Here is a 14,359-nt window from a genome sequence, read left to right on the forward strand (position 1 = left end):
TTTCCCAATGAAAACCCAAACCAACTGAAGCGTGTAGATAACAGCCTTTCAGCTGACGTCTCATTTGAATGGTGAATATTTGACCTCCGGGGCTGATTGCGTTCTGTCTGGAAAACAGGAAATCGAAGTCTCGCTCCTCTCCTCTCCTCTCCTCTCCTCTCCTCTCCTCTCCTCTCCTCTCCTCTCCTCTCCTCTCCTCTCCTCTCCTCTCCTCTCCTCTCCTCTCCTCTCCTCTCCTCTCCTCTCCTCTCCTCAGAAAAATACGTTTTTTTTCTTTCACCTTGCAGCACAGAGACGTCGGTGTGTCGAGCCATCAGTGTGGCGGAGAGGAAAGGGGAGGACACAGACGGCAGGGTGGTCATCTCTGATCGACGGAGATGCATCCGAGACAAGAAACGCAAGCATGGCTGGCATCGCCGGCCACGGAGGTGAGTCTGGCCGTCTCTGCCTGCCTCCTTTTCGGTCTGCATCCACCTTTCTCACTCTATTTCACATACACACACACACACACACACACACACGTCACGGCAGGTTTGTTCAAAGATTCCCTCTCCTGTGAGGGAGGGAACAAGGTACCGCAGGAAAGATCTATTCCATTTCTAGAAATTCTCGTCAGAAGTCGTCCTCAAAAACCGCCTTTGAGGCTTTGCTGTCTTTGTAGTTGAGAAGAGGCAGCGCGTAGAGAAGGAGCCACGTTTCCTTCAGTTCTCTTACCGCGCGTAAAGACCGTCTCATCTTCACCCAGCAGCCTTTGCATAAAGCGTAGCCCATTTCTTATGAAGGCGCGGAAGATAAAAAGTTTCCCTTCAAAAGCAGGGCCACCTAGAGGGTGTGCACTCCTCTGTAGAATCACAATCCAAACACTCAGCCAATGTGAGCGCTAGTAGTTAGCCGGAGCCCGCTGGAAAAATGTTGCAACATTTTTACCTTTGTTGTTGAACAGTAAATAAAAACGTTTGATAAGTGTCTGCTAAATGTAACAATTGCCTCTGTAATTCATTTCCATTTGATCCCAAAACAAGTGAACCGCCTTAAAAAAAAAATCTATATTTATTTTATATTTTACTATCTATCTGGTGTGGTCAAGTTAACATTAGCCAGGTTAGGATTAGCTAGGTTACAATTAGCCATCTTAAGATCAGCTAGGTGGGAGGCCTGAAGCAGAGCTCATGGTTCAGCACAAGACAGAATTCAGTCTCCAGTCTTATTGGCATCCATAACTGTTTCACATTGCTAGATACACGCGCGCGCTAACAAACACACACACACACACACACACACTCCAACACACACTCCAACCCTCCACCCATCTTCCCACACACACTAACCTCCTGCACAAAGACAAACCTCAACCTCCGCACAGACCTCTTTTTTGCCAGCTCAGAAGAAACAGCTACTTTTGCTGCAAAATGCAAATTGCTTCCCTGCTCCTGCAAGAGGTTGGCTGGAGGTGGTAATGAGTGACAAAGCTTTCTCATTACAGGAGAGGCTTTCTAATCAGGCCTAATGCATTTCAGCTGCTAAAGTTGAGAGAAGTTACCCCAGCAGCTATCATTCGTTAGGGCCGAGGCAGCCACATCCAATCACACAGACACAAGGTCCCCAGAGCGATGGCCATAGGCCAGATCTGTTTTCCTCTGGGAGGATCCGTGGTTAGAATTACACTTCTAATAGGTCTTTAGTGGTGTCGCTCTCTCAGCGAGTCACTCTGTCACTCTTGCGCTTACTCTCACTCTCTCACAAATTCGCTCGCTCGCTCGCTCACCCCAACTCTAACTCAGTCTCTCACTCGCTTTAATTCTCTTACGAATGCATTCACTTGCTCACTCATTCACTGTCAAGCTCATTCCCTCAATCACTCCCTGGCTGGTTGTCCTTGTGTGTGGGTGTGTATGTCTGTGTGTGTGTGTGTGTGTGCGAGCATGTGTCCGAACAATGTGTGTCTTTCCGCTGTATTCTCTATCAGGAACATCCCTCTGCAGTCTGATTGTTTACCGAGGCTATTTAATGAGGCCTTGGCAAAATGGCACAAAAGAATTGCATTTTAAAGGCCCTTACCTGCACGTCTCTCTTTATCTCTCTTTTCCCTCCCTCTAGCCTCCCTCTAGCCTCCCTCTAGCCTCCCTCTAGCCTCCCTCTAGCCTCCCTCTAGCCTCCCTCTAGCCTCCCTCTAGCCTCCCTCCCTCCCATTAGCCTCCCTCTAGCCTCCCCTCTTTTCTCAATCTCCTCCTGAAAGACCTATCTAACAAGTCTGTAGAGCCATGGTGGATTGCACCAGCACATTACGGAGAGGGAGGGATGAAGAGCTAGAGACGGAGGGGTTATAGTGGTTCTGGTCAGGTGTTTGTGTGCTCGAAGGCCCAGGTTAAGCTCAGTAAAGGGTGTGGAAGGGAGAAAGCAATAGTACTTTAAATATCACCTTCACACATTATGATATCCTCAATATCCTGCAATATCATGCTATTATTCAATATCTGATGGCAGGAGGGAGAAAAGTAACCACTCCATACTTGCCTCTCTTTACCAGGGGAGAGACCAATATCCCTCCATATTGGCCTCTCTTTGGGGAAAGACTAGTAACCCATCCATAATTTCCTTTCTTTACCTGGGAGAGACTAGTAACCCCTCCCTACCTCTCTGTACCCGTCCATACCTGCCTCTCTTTGCCTGGAGAGAGACCAGTAACCCCACAGTTCCCTACAAAGAGACCAGTAACCCCTAATCTCTCCATACCTGTGTTTTGTTGCAGCCTGTCCCTGGTGGAGGACGTGTCTCCTCGTCCTCCTCCCAAAGGCAAGAGGAAGAAGAGGAAGTCTGAGCGCAGGAGGAAGAGGAAAAGGTCAGCGCCACACACCTGATCAACCTGCTCTGAACAAGCAGGAAGTAAGAATCCTCAAGAAGACCACAGCCCTCAAATGATGTGTTTGTGTGCGTGCTTGTACCGCAGGTCTCCCTCCTACAGCCTGTCACCACTGAGGAAAAAGAAGAAGAAGAAGAAGAAAAGTTCAAAGAAAAGCAAGCGGCACAGGTACGTTTCACAGGCATAAAGTAAAAAATAAAAACATTAAAAACAGCTGTTTGTTTGTTTGTTTGTTCATTCTTCTTTACTCTCCAGAGACCAGCACCACTGTATATGTACATTATGTATGAGTGTTTTGGTCTATATTTTACATTTTGTCATCTTTCTCTGGTCTAGGTGTTCTTCAAAAAAGAATAAACACAGGTATGTGCCCTCATGTGAGGCTGCATGAAGGCAACAAAAATGACCTGTAAATGTTTGTTAAGGGTGGTCGGGGATGTCATTGCTAAATAAATGAAAGAATTTTAGTCCTGGGGACAACAAGGTCTTTCACAAGAACAAGGTGACGCTTTATTGATTGCGTTGATATTCATCATTCATGTTTCTCCTCCCTGAAGCTCTTCAAGTTTGAAGAGAAAGAGGAAAGAAGATCGAAAGCAAAAAAAAAGGTTAGTCATTGAGACTCCGCTTCACCTTACCAACATCACAACCCTCCCTCCCTCCCCTTCTCTCTCTCTCCCACTCCGTCCCTCCTCTCCATCCCTTTCTTTCTTTCTCCCTTTTCATCCCTCCCACTCTCTACCCCTCTCTCTGCCTCCCTCCTTCTCTCGCTCCTCCTCACTCTCCCATTCTCTTCCATCCATCCCCTCGGCACAACTAGTCATTCAAACAGAACCAGAGCACACTTTAGAAAAGCATCTTCCAGACTGCTTTTAGAGCTTGCACACCAGACACAGCCGCCTGGCTTTCATGTTCTGAAATCACTGTAAAGAGAAAAACAGATTAAAAGGAGGGGAACACAAAGCAAGAGAAGAAAGGGGACCGAAAGAGAGTCAGAGAAACCAATTTCACGCTGTGAACCTGCAACATTTCTAATTCTTCCGCCGAGCACTGAACGGCGTTCCTGAACACAGAGACCTGCTCAGAAGCGGCGACTTCGGCGGAGAGGGTCTCGGCGACAGCGGCCTTTTTAAAAAGAACGCCTCACCCCTTCTTTTCATCTCTTCGTCCTCCTCTTCCTCTGTCTCGTCGTGCTGCCTGGCTGTATTCCACTTCCCTCCCCTCTCACCCGCTCTCAGCAGTCTTCCCTCAGAACATGTGTTTTCTTCTGCTCTTACGCAGTGTTCTGTACAGGGCAGGAACGCTGTATTCAGACTGAATTGATCTGATTGGCATAGCCCTGCCTGCTACTACAAAGAAGCTTCCAGCAGCACGATTGGTGTTGTCAATGTGTGCCAAGTCACAGCTCGGTTAATCTACTGTGTGACATTATAAATCACTGTGCTCCAAATGTCCAGGCCTGTTTTGACTAGCATGGCGTCGTGGGCCAAGCTGTCGTTTGACATGATCTATAATTAAAATGACTGGTTGCCTCCTCTCCTCTCCTCATGCTTTCCCTCTCTCTTCTGCTCTCCCGCTTCCCTTTCCTCTCTTCGGCTCTCTCTCTTGCCTCTCCTCATCCCCCTCTCCCTCCTCCCTCAGCTCACGGAGTCACTCCCATCACAAAAGGAGGTGCCGCAGGTACGAGTCTGACAGTTCAGCCTGTCGTTCCTCCAGCGCAGAAAGCAGGTAGGCTCACACACACGCACACACACACACACACACACACACACACACACACACACACACTAGGGATGTATCGGAACCCTAATACCGATAAGCACCGATGATGCTTTGTAAACAGATAATGATTTTTTCTAGTTTATCTGTGAGATTCGGATGATATGAGGACTCTTGTGCTCAGCCCAAGTTAGCGAGAGAATGGTGAGCGACAGCCGTGGTATAAGCACATGGATGAACACATCAACGCTAGCTTTCTCTACCTTTGACACAGAGGTGTTCCGTTTTTCTGCGCACCATTCTGTTTTGTTTTGTGAAGAGCCGGCACTGTGTCCTGAAAGCTGTGACCCCAAACACTTACATATGTACATCTTGACATATGATTTTGTATTATCATTATTTTAAGTGTACTCTATATTTTACAGTAATATCCAATTACTTTTTTTACCCTTTAATAAGCCTTTTTGTCAATACATAAAGTAAACATGAATTGTCACAAAACACAAATAAAGGTTCTTCCGGTTTAAACACAATCCACTCCCGGTTTCTATCCAAATACAGATACAGATAATTTAGTGGGAAAACAGATACAGATAATGTCATCTCTGCACATCCCTAACACACACACACACACACTCACACACTTATCTGATCATATGAGCCTGGTGTCGCTAGGGTGATGAGTGATTGGCAGGTGGCTGGGGGTCCAGACTCTTATCACGGCTCCACAGGAAATTCGTATCTCAAATTAATCCACACAATTAGAAAGACATACTGCCAGAGCAGCCTCCTCTTGCAATGTCAGAGATATAGTTTGATGGATTTGGCAGATTATCTTTGAGTTTAAGATTACCTTGGGTGGAGTGCTTTTAATCCACTGGACCAACCGACAAAAATTTGAACTTCGTATTAGTCCATCAAGGTTGATAGTGAATACTGAGTGTTCCCTTGTCAAGGCATTCAGATAAGATCTCTAAATTAACTAAAGCAGTTAAATTAATTGGATTATTATCAGTATGTCTCAACTTCGAAAAAATTTGGGTTTCCCCTTGATAATTCAGTCACAGAGTGAAATTCTAATTTATCTGTTTGTGAGCATACATATTGTTATTCATAAATGTTTCATTCATTCATTCTGGAAACAGGGACAAAAAAATGGAGCCTGTGTCTGATTCAAATTGAAATAATTTTTTGCAACAGAAGATTGCTTTTAAATCCTGGATCTCTCCATTATTGGGAATCTTTCGGGGACATTCAGCAACGCAAATCATTGCTCAAATTGAACAGCGCTCAGTTTGGCGTCGTTCTCCTCTGGAGGCGTGTTTGAGGGCGGCCGAATCACGGGGAAACGGCAAGCTTGTTTCAAACACGCCCAGGGAAACAATCGTCCTCATGGAAAAACCGTTACCCAGCGATTCCATCCTGTAATTGTATAATCTTGAATTCCGCCAATAAAGACCTCCTTGGATGTCAGTTGGTATTCACAGCCATACTCGTGTGGATTGATGCATTAAAACTGCCAGCCTACGGAGGCTTTGCTGATCTGATGCGACATTCTGTTAAAACACCTCTACGGTCCGACCTGCCGACATAGTCTGTTGGGCCAGTTTTAGCAATGGTCAGGCTAGTCAGGATAGTCCTGTAGGGACAGTTATAGCATGGTTAGATGAGCCACAACAGTCCTCTTGGGCCAGTTCTGTCAAGGTCAGACCATGCAAGCCTGTGCCTGTGGGCTATGTGGAGACCCGCTATCTGTGTGAGCTCAGGGGGAGTCTATTGGCTGCACAGGGGGAGTCTGCACACTGCTCAGGGGGAGTCTGCTGCTGCTCGGGGGGAGAGTCTGCAGACTGCTCAGGGGGAGTCTGCTGCTGTTCAGGGAGAGTCTGCAGACTGCTCAGGGAGAGTCTGCAGACTGCTCAGGGGGAGTCTGCTGCTGCTCGGGGGGAGAGTCTGCAGACTGCTCAGGGAGAGTCTGCAGACTTCTCAGGGAGAATCTGCAGACTGCTCAGGGGGAGTCTGCTGCTGCTCAGGGGGGGTCTGCAGACTGCTCAGGGGGAGTCTGCTGCTGCTTGGGGGGAGTCTGCAGACTGCTCAGGGAGAGTCTGCAGACTGCTCAGGGGGAGTCTGCTGCTGCTCAGGGGGAGTCTGCTGCTGCTCAGGGAGAGTCTGCAGACTGCTCAGGGGGGGTCTGCTGCTGCTCAGGGAGAGTCTGCAGACTGCTCAGGGGGAGTCTGCTGCTGCTCAGGGGGAGTCTGCTGCTGCTCAGGGAGAGTCTGCTGCTGCTCAGGGAGAGTCTGCAGACTGCTCAGGGAGAGTCTGCAGACTGCTCAGGTCGCTGCTCCCCATCAGCCGCTGCTCCTCCTCAGTGTGGCGTCTGGTGCTTCTCCGCGCGGCTTCGGGATCGACGCCGTCCACTGTCCAGATCGTCTGGTCTATCGCTGGAGAGACCCCCATCCTGTCCTACCTAGAGAGACGAGCAGGAGAGAACCTGAGCGAGAGCTTTTCGGGGAGAGCTAGAATAGAACAGCTCCAACGTACAGCAGCTTGTGCATTTGAGAACCTCTCATAGAATCTTTTCTTTTGTTTATTTCATACACTGATTTCTGTTGGGGTCGTTTGCAATTGACTCTCGAGACATGAACACCACCGAATCACTGGGTGAATGTCAATGTTGCACAGTGTTGTGTGCTATTACGAGAATAATAATGTAACCATGTATTCGTTTACTAGATACTTCAATCCAAAGCAATGTACAGGGGGAGATTTTGAACCTGGGACCCTCTTGATCAAATGCTCTAACCACTGAGCTACAGCTGACAACATAACTGTTAGCCTACACCGTGAGTAGTGACCGAACGGACGTCCTTCATGTTTGTGTGCAGGAGCCATCTGGACCCGTCCGCCCTTAGAGAGGTCGCCACGGCAACGCTGGAGCACAGGGGACACCCGTGGGGACCTACGGCCAAGTCAGTCTGTAAAACGTCTCCGAGCCATCGCTCCGTCCTATCCACGGGCACCGTAAGTGTTCCAGAAGGCTCCGAGACGTACCTGATGAAGCACAGACTCACTGTTACTGCTCTGATGATGAGGCCGTCTAGCATTGCTGACCTGATCTCCAGCCATGAATTCAGAGGCACGGTTCTGGTCATTAGCATTAGATGTTTGAATACAGACCTAAGGGTTTGGGACATGAATCCCTGTAATACTTTTTGTTTTCAATTCTTTTTTTTATATTATTGGTGGTACGATGAGTAGATAATGCCTGACATTCTCAAATATTCTTTGGGCATACAGTATACAGTACCAGCTATTTGTAGTCAATGGCTTCTCTCTTTTGATAATTTTCGTTAGAGGTTGGGTTGCTCCGGAACAAATTAATTTTCCATGGCCTGTGTCCAGGAGTAAAAAGAATAATTAATTTCCCATTCAGTAGCAGTGTCATCTGTTTCTAGTTTTTTCAGTTTGATCTAACACCATCATGCAGGGTAGTGCTTAGCAACAATGAGGCTTGGGTATTTCCTGTTCATAGGCTGCTAATGATGACGTGTGCACGACATGTTAGGAAGCTTTTCTTTCTTTTTGGGGGCAATACTAATGAGGCATGGATTAGAAACATCATCATGGCTGCAGGCAAAACATTGTTTTTGGTTATTTCTATTGAAAGAAAGTATTTCATTCTAATTGCACTAGATCACTATCACTGTGTGATACCCTACTACCCGAGGGTAGTACTCTACCCCACTTGTCACTTACACACGTAGCACATCAATACACAATAATATATCAATTGTATCTCTCAATGACAATGTAGTTACACTTTCTTTGCAATACTTTTTGAATTACTTTGTCCCTCTTTTTAATGAGAAAACAGACCAGCTATGTCCACTAACTAATTCTCTGACGCTCACCAAGGCATGAAAAACATTTAATTCCTCTACAGCAATCATGAAAGTATGCTAATTACATCCACAGATGTTTTTAATCACACAACACAGGGTTTGTAATTGAAAAACAGAAGGCTAAGCTGTATGTTAAAGCTATTCAGAAAACCTGACCCCTTTTCTGAGAGGAATCTATCTATATGGGTACCTAGAAGTGGCAATGTATCTGAAATAACAGTTACCTATGATTATAATGTTTATTTTCATGGGTTTTGATTTAATTGACAATTAATTGAAGTGAGTTAGTCCTTGAGAGACAGTGACATGGTTTATGAATCATTGATTAAGGCAAAATATGTCCTTGAAATGCAAGGCCATTTTAAAAAGTGAACATTCCATTATTTCAGAGAAGGCAGGATTACTTCAGTATGTTTGATTCGGTATTTCTTTCCAGTCAACCCATACAGGAACAGGTGGGTATGACATAATTTGGACACAAATGAACAAATACAATTAACATGTTTTTTTTGTTTTGTTTTTACCAAACAAGTTTTCAGTTCCTACATTTGTCCATTTACAGTAGGTAGTGCTGCCAGTGAGTTATGTCGTTTATGAAGTAAACCCTGTCCTCTAAATAGTAAAGAGAGGCTGTTTAAAAATATGAAACAAATGATACTAGTACTGGCGTAGACTAGTAGCTGTCCCACGAAGCGCAGATGACCTCAGGTGTCCTCCCTATCCTTTAAAAACCTTAAACCCAGAAGAAGAAAAGGAAGTGACTGACCAGTCCCCTCGGGTCTGGATCAGACTTCTCCTTGGGTCTCTCCGTTTGGGACTCGGTCTGGCGCTGCCGACTGTGTAACCTTGAAGTGGCCGAGTGATTACTCTGCGATCAATAGATAGAGAGATCACCATCTATGTGGGACCAATCTATAGGCTGAACAGGTTACCGGCTCAGGTGACTAGCTTCCTGCCCCTCAGGAATACATTAAGACGAGCACCATTTGGGAAGGACATGCCACTCAAATTCTAACTGGCTCTGGGTTTGAAGAGAGGGATACTGTCTTTATCTTGCCATTTACGACTCTAATGATGCCCTTATGTTGCCCGCTCTTCCCTTTTCTTACACCTTACCTACTTAAGGAGGAAATCTTGATTGGTAAGTCGATGCTATCCGCAGACTGAGGGCTTGACTGTAGGTCGCTGCAGGCTCATTTGTTTTCTTCTTGCAGGGCAAAAGCACAGTGATCTGTCACATAATGAGGGCTTTCTGTACAGTAGTTAAACTGATGGGATATCTCTCTGTCTGAAATTATTATTTGTTTTAATTTTTTTTTACATAATACCCATTCTGTGATGTTTTTTCAGTGTTCTTTACGAGAGGCTTTTTCGATAGGGCTATTGTTTTATCTCTGTTTCCTCTTTCTCCCACTCGAATTAGAGTCGTTGGTAGTTGAAGTCACATAGTTTCTATTTCAGTTATTTGAGCTTTTTTGTTGTTCCTTTCTTATGTTTGTTTTTGTTCAAAGTTAATAAACGGAAAACCTTGAGTTTCTTTTGATTTAGTTATAATTCTTTCAACCTTACTTGCATGCTATGAATTTGCATGAAGTCTTAATCTTTCAGAGTTTTTGTCCCAAAGCAACAAAACAAAAAACAATTTCTTCTCTGTGTTTTGAAGGTAAATGTGTGCCTTTGTAGAATATTCACAGTGCATCAAACAGGTAGCAGTCTGAAGTCACGAAAAACTTCTGTGGATCTAAAACAACTCTGGCTTACTGTCTGTTTACAGTCTTTACCAGCAAAACCTGGAGTCGAGACATTAAACGCAAAAGGGATTTGCCATCACACTTTACCACCTCCAAGCAAAGGACCACAGGATTACGATTCTGGGAATGACACGTCTTCGCCGCCATCAACTAAAACCGGTGTTTCACGGGTAAATGGCACCGGTGACAAAAGGATCCTGTGCCCAGCACTGGCCTCTTTGGAGAAGCAGAAATTCCCAGAGGGAGATAATGCATCCGACTCAGGAAACTCTGTGACCAGCTATGCTTCCTTGTGCAAAACTCTTCGCATGGAAGGTGGTTTGGTCTCCTGTCTTCTCAACAGGAACTGCAAGAGGTGAGCTTCGGTGGAGACGACAGGCATTCAATTTTTCCTCAGTGTCTTCCCCCCTTCCCTCCCTTCCTTCATTTAAACAGCTACTGTGTGTGAACCAAGGAGAACGGTGCCATTGTAAGTCAAACCAAGCGCCTCTGCTGGGTGGATGTTTTATTTCAGCAGCGAGCCGATGACCCCCAGATGCGGGGCGAAGGTGGCGGTGAGAACACAGCACAACGCCGTCTCCCCGGCAAGGGCGGACGCCTCATCGCGAAAGCGGACACGAGGGCGCTCGTCCAGCAGCAGGAGCCGGAGCCGGTCCCTGGGGAGCTCCAGGTGCTCCGGACGCCGCTACTCGCGGAGCCGGTCGCCGTCCTCCGCCAGGTCAGTTCCCTCAGGCGTGAACGCCGAGTCGCCTCAAGGACCAGCGTGATTTGGCCCCGGCTGTGTAGGGCTTCGCTGAAGTCATTGTCTCTCTGCTGTCTCCAGGTCGTACTCGCGCTCTGTGAGTTACTCGGGCAGCGTGAGGAGGCGAGGGAGTGTGGGCAGTGGCCGCTCCAGTAGAAGCTGCTCCACATACAGTCCAGACAGGTAGGATACTGCCGTGAGGAGAGGTGATGAATTTAGGGGGAATTTCATTTCACTCGTTTTGCCGCCGTTTCAAGCTAATGCCTCAAATCATTCCTGGACTACGCAGGTCATGTCATTTGATCCAACCACACTTTATCAGTCGAATTTTGACATTTCGGTTCCTCTGACATCTCCATGTTCCGGTTTTACTGTTCAAACATGAAATGACATGGGCAGTCCTACCGTACTTTGGAGTCATCTACCGACATTCACAGCCAGCTGGAAAAACGCTTCTAATTGATTGTTCTTGTAGCAGAGGAGGAGAGCAGAGGAGGAGCAGCAGTTCCCGAGAGAGGGATGGAAAGAGCAGCCGGAAGAGTACCAGAAAGAGGCATCGACGCAAGTCCTACTCTCCCATGAGGAAACGGAGGAGAGATTCTCCCAGCCACCTGGAAGCCCGTCGCATAACCAGGTACATGCCTCTGACCTTCACAGGTCACCAACAACACCTTGATCATTCTTAACACGTCAATGAACACCAACATCCGACCCAATCCGAGTGAGAGAGGACACAGAGTGACGTTTACAGAATGAATCTCTCTGACCCCTCTCTGTGTTCGCATCCGACCGCTTATCCGCAGCGCGAGGAAGAGGCCCATCCCTTACTTCCGCCCCAGTCCCTCATCCAGCAGTCGCTCCGGCAGCTTGTCGTCGTGGAGCAGCCTCTTCACCAGGAGCCCGAGCCGGGGTCGCAGCCTCAGCCGGGACCGCAGCGACTCCAGCTACCGGAGCTACAGCCGCAGCTCGTCCTGGAACTCCATATTTGGCGGGCGGAGCAGGAGCCGGAGCCGCTGTCGCAGCTACGTCTCATTGGACAAACCCGGCAAGGCTCGACGCTGAGCTGACGCTGACTGGGGCTACGGGAGGAGGCTGAGTCCGTTTTCCTGGTTCCCTGTGTCAGCAGGAAGCGAGGGGAGGTAGGGGGCCTTCCGCCAGTGTGCCTAGGCCCTGGGAGAGGGTGGGGGAGGCTGGGCCTGGGTTCCCCTGTGAGAGGGTTGATTTGAGGCGACGTTGTCCACAGTCTCAATAGGGGCCATCGTGGGGGAAAGATGTAATGTTCTTTTTGTTTTGGTGTTTGTTGTGTGTCTCCCAGCCTTTTCCATCACAATGGCACAAAGACTGTTCCTACTCGTGAGTCTCTTTGTGATCCAGTTCTAGAATAAAGCCAACCAGAGCATCGTTTTCAGCCTCAAGGTATATTTAGTGCAATGTAATGTTCAAGCTCTACCTTGGGATTTACACCAAAGCTTCACTGGGGATCATTCTAGTGATGAAGTCAGAGAGACGTTTTTCAGGAATTCGCCGGAAAACAATGTATTTTTCTGATGTCTGTGCTTCAGAAAAGGTTGAGAGCAAACATGCTTCCTCTGAAAAATAGAGGGAGGCAGTAAGGCTGACGGCAAACAAACTGCCTGTCAGCTCAAATGCCAGATTTATTTGTCCTCTGATCAAGTGAAAAACAATTGAAACGTCATGTCGGAGAATATGATGGAAAACAACCTAAATACCATACACGGCTGAGAAAGTGGCTGTTGATGGAAAGATCCAAGAAAATATCCCAGAATAGGAGGGTGTTTTTCGACACAGCCTCCAATTAGGACAACGTGAATAGGATTTCTTTAAAGAGGGGGATCTTATAGCAGTAATGTACGTTTCTTCATCGTTTACATATTTAGCTCATTGTTGATTCGTCTGTCCATCTATGTATTTGTGTGCATTCTATTTATTTAAATCCTTTGACTTGAAGAGGTTGAAAGGGGTGTCCACATCGCTGGTTAATTATTCTGTGGTCTGAAAAGCATTGATGTGTTTGCTATTTGAGCAGAGCCAAACGTGTACCTCATGTGTCGTATGCATTCGTTTGGCCATTGTAGGTCAGTTTTTTTGTGTGAAACGCACAGTTTGATGCATATTTATCATGTGTTTAATATTTATACACTTGTGTTTGCTCCAGTTGAATCGCTTTGTTTTCTATGCAACACCATTGTACTGTTTTATTTGGATATTATAAGTCTGCTGTAATTCATGTATCCATCGGGGCAAAATATCTCAACTAATTACAATCAAACTCAACTAAATACAATCAAACTCAAATAAATAGACATTCACAATGACATTCAAGTCACCATGGAATCCCATTAACAGCACAGCCACCTGCAGGTTCAGTCAGTTTCCCATGGACTTCTCCTCTGTTCAGACACTGAAAACACCAAAGGCTGAAACATCTCCCTAGCAAATACTGACGTTCCCTCAGTAGAACAGAAATATGGCCAGGAAGGACACAGAACACCCTGTAAGACACGTTGGTATATTACAAGATGAGGTGGTCAGAGCTAAAGAACAACTTGAAATGTTATTTAAATATTCTATGCATCAGTCTGCTATGTATTGACAGTTATATTTATTTATTTGTTGTCAAATGTCACCTTGTGTTCTAGGCATGAGGATCTGCTCTCGGTGTGCACTGATCACATGTCCAAGGGTTATGAAAAAGGGACATAAGGACACAACTGATGTATGAAATACCTTCTCCCAATACCCCAAAGTCATTATGTAAACTGTACAAATGAATATGAATTAGGCTACTGTGCTGTAAATAGGCATTTGACCTGTGTATGTTCGTCATAAGAGGGGTGCGATTTTGTCTATTTAATTTAGAAATATGTGAAATTGATTGCTTTAACTGCACTGGTATGAATTCCTGTGATGAACAAGGCCTCCTTGCCATCAAGCTGCATCTCTATTTTTTTGTTTACCAGCTCAATTATGGTATAGAAACTGAGACTGAAGCTTAAAATCTCTGACGGTGTTGTGTTTTGAAGGTTTGTCGCTAGGGGCAAAGCAATAGAGATATGTGTAGGTGTTTAATGAGGCATGTGCTCTCATTTCCATGCGAAAGGACAGACATTGAAGCCATTCAGACGTCACCGTGAAAGTGTTTGCTTGACATCCTGTAATCATGTTTCACTTGACGTGTCCCAACCATGATCGTGTAAAATAAATGTTTCCTCCATATTGTGTCTGAAAACTATGTAACTAAGAATAAAAATGAATATTATAATCCAAGTTTATTCGACCACTTTTAATTTGAAACATTAAAGACGAAAAAATTATATGAATAAAGTTTATAGGTTTTGGCCTACTGTAGGCTTATATTGCCAATGGT

The 14,359-nt window shown here is 46.0% G+C and overlaps 1 protein-coding gene across 1 annotated transcript in view; it reads left to right on the top strand.

Annotated features, from left to right (window-relative positions):
- The window catches only part of srrm4 (serine/arginine repetitive matrix 4), a 36,294-nt gene extending 22,030 nt beyond the window's left edge, over nucleotides 1-14,264 (top strand). The window contains exons 2-13 of the mRNA XM_084694619.1: nucleotides 288-428; nucleotides 2,750-2,839; nucleotides 2,948-3,028; nucleotides 3,197-3,223; nucleotides 3,418-3,468; nucleotides 4,502-4,588; nucleotides 7,462-7,597; nucleotides 10,253-10,584; nucleotides 10,744-10,947; nucleotides 11,053-11,154; nucleotides 11,447-11,605; nucleotides 11,775-14,264. Coding sequence (XP_084550745.1) covers nucleotides 288-428; nucleotides 2,750-2,839; nucleotides 2,948-3,028; nucleotides 3,197-3,223; nucleotides 3,418-3,468; nucleotides 4,502-4,588; nucleotides 7,462-7,597; nucleotides 10,253-10,584; nucleotides 10,744-10,947; nucleotides 11,053-11,154; nucleotides 11,447-11,605; nucleotides 11,775-12,033 — 1,669 coding nt within the window. The 3' untranslated portion in view covers nucleotides 12,034-14,264. The remainder of the gene's footprint in view (nucleotides 1-287; nucleotides 429-2,749; nucleotides 2,840-2,947; nucleotides 3,029-3,196; nucleotides 3,224-3,417; nucleotides 3,469-4,501; nucleotides 4,589-7,461; nucleotides 7,598-10,252; nucleotides 10,585-10,743; nucleotides 10,948-11,052; nucleotides 11,155-11,446; nucleotides 11,606-11,774) is intronic.
- The last annotated feature ends 95 nt before the right edge of the window (nucleotides 14,265-14,359 follow it).

This window comes from Hypomesus nipponensis, chromosome 28 (genome assembly GCF_054491055.1).
Source record: "Hypomesus nipponensis isolate SF chromosome 28, ASM5449105v1, whole genome shotgun sequence".
NCBI lineage: Eukaryota > Metazoa > Chordata > Actinopteri > Osmeriformes > Osmeridae > Hypomesus > Hypomesus nipponensis.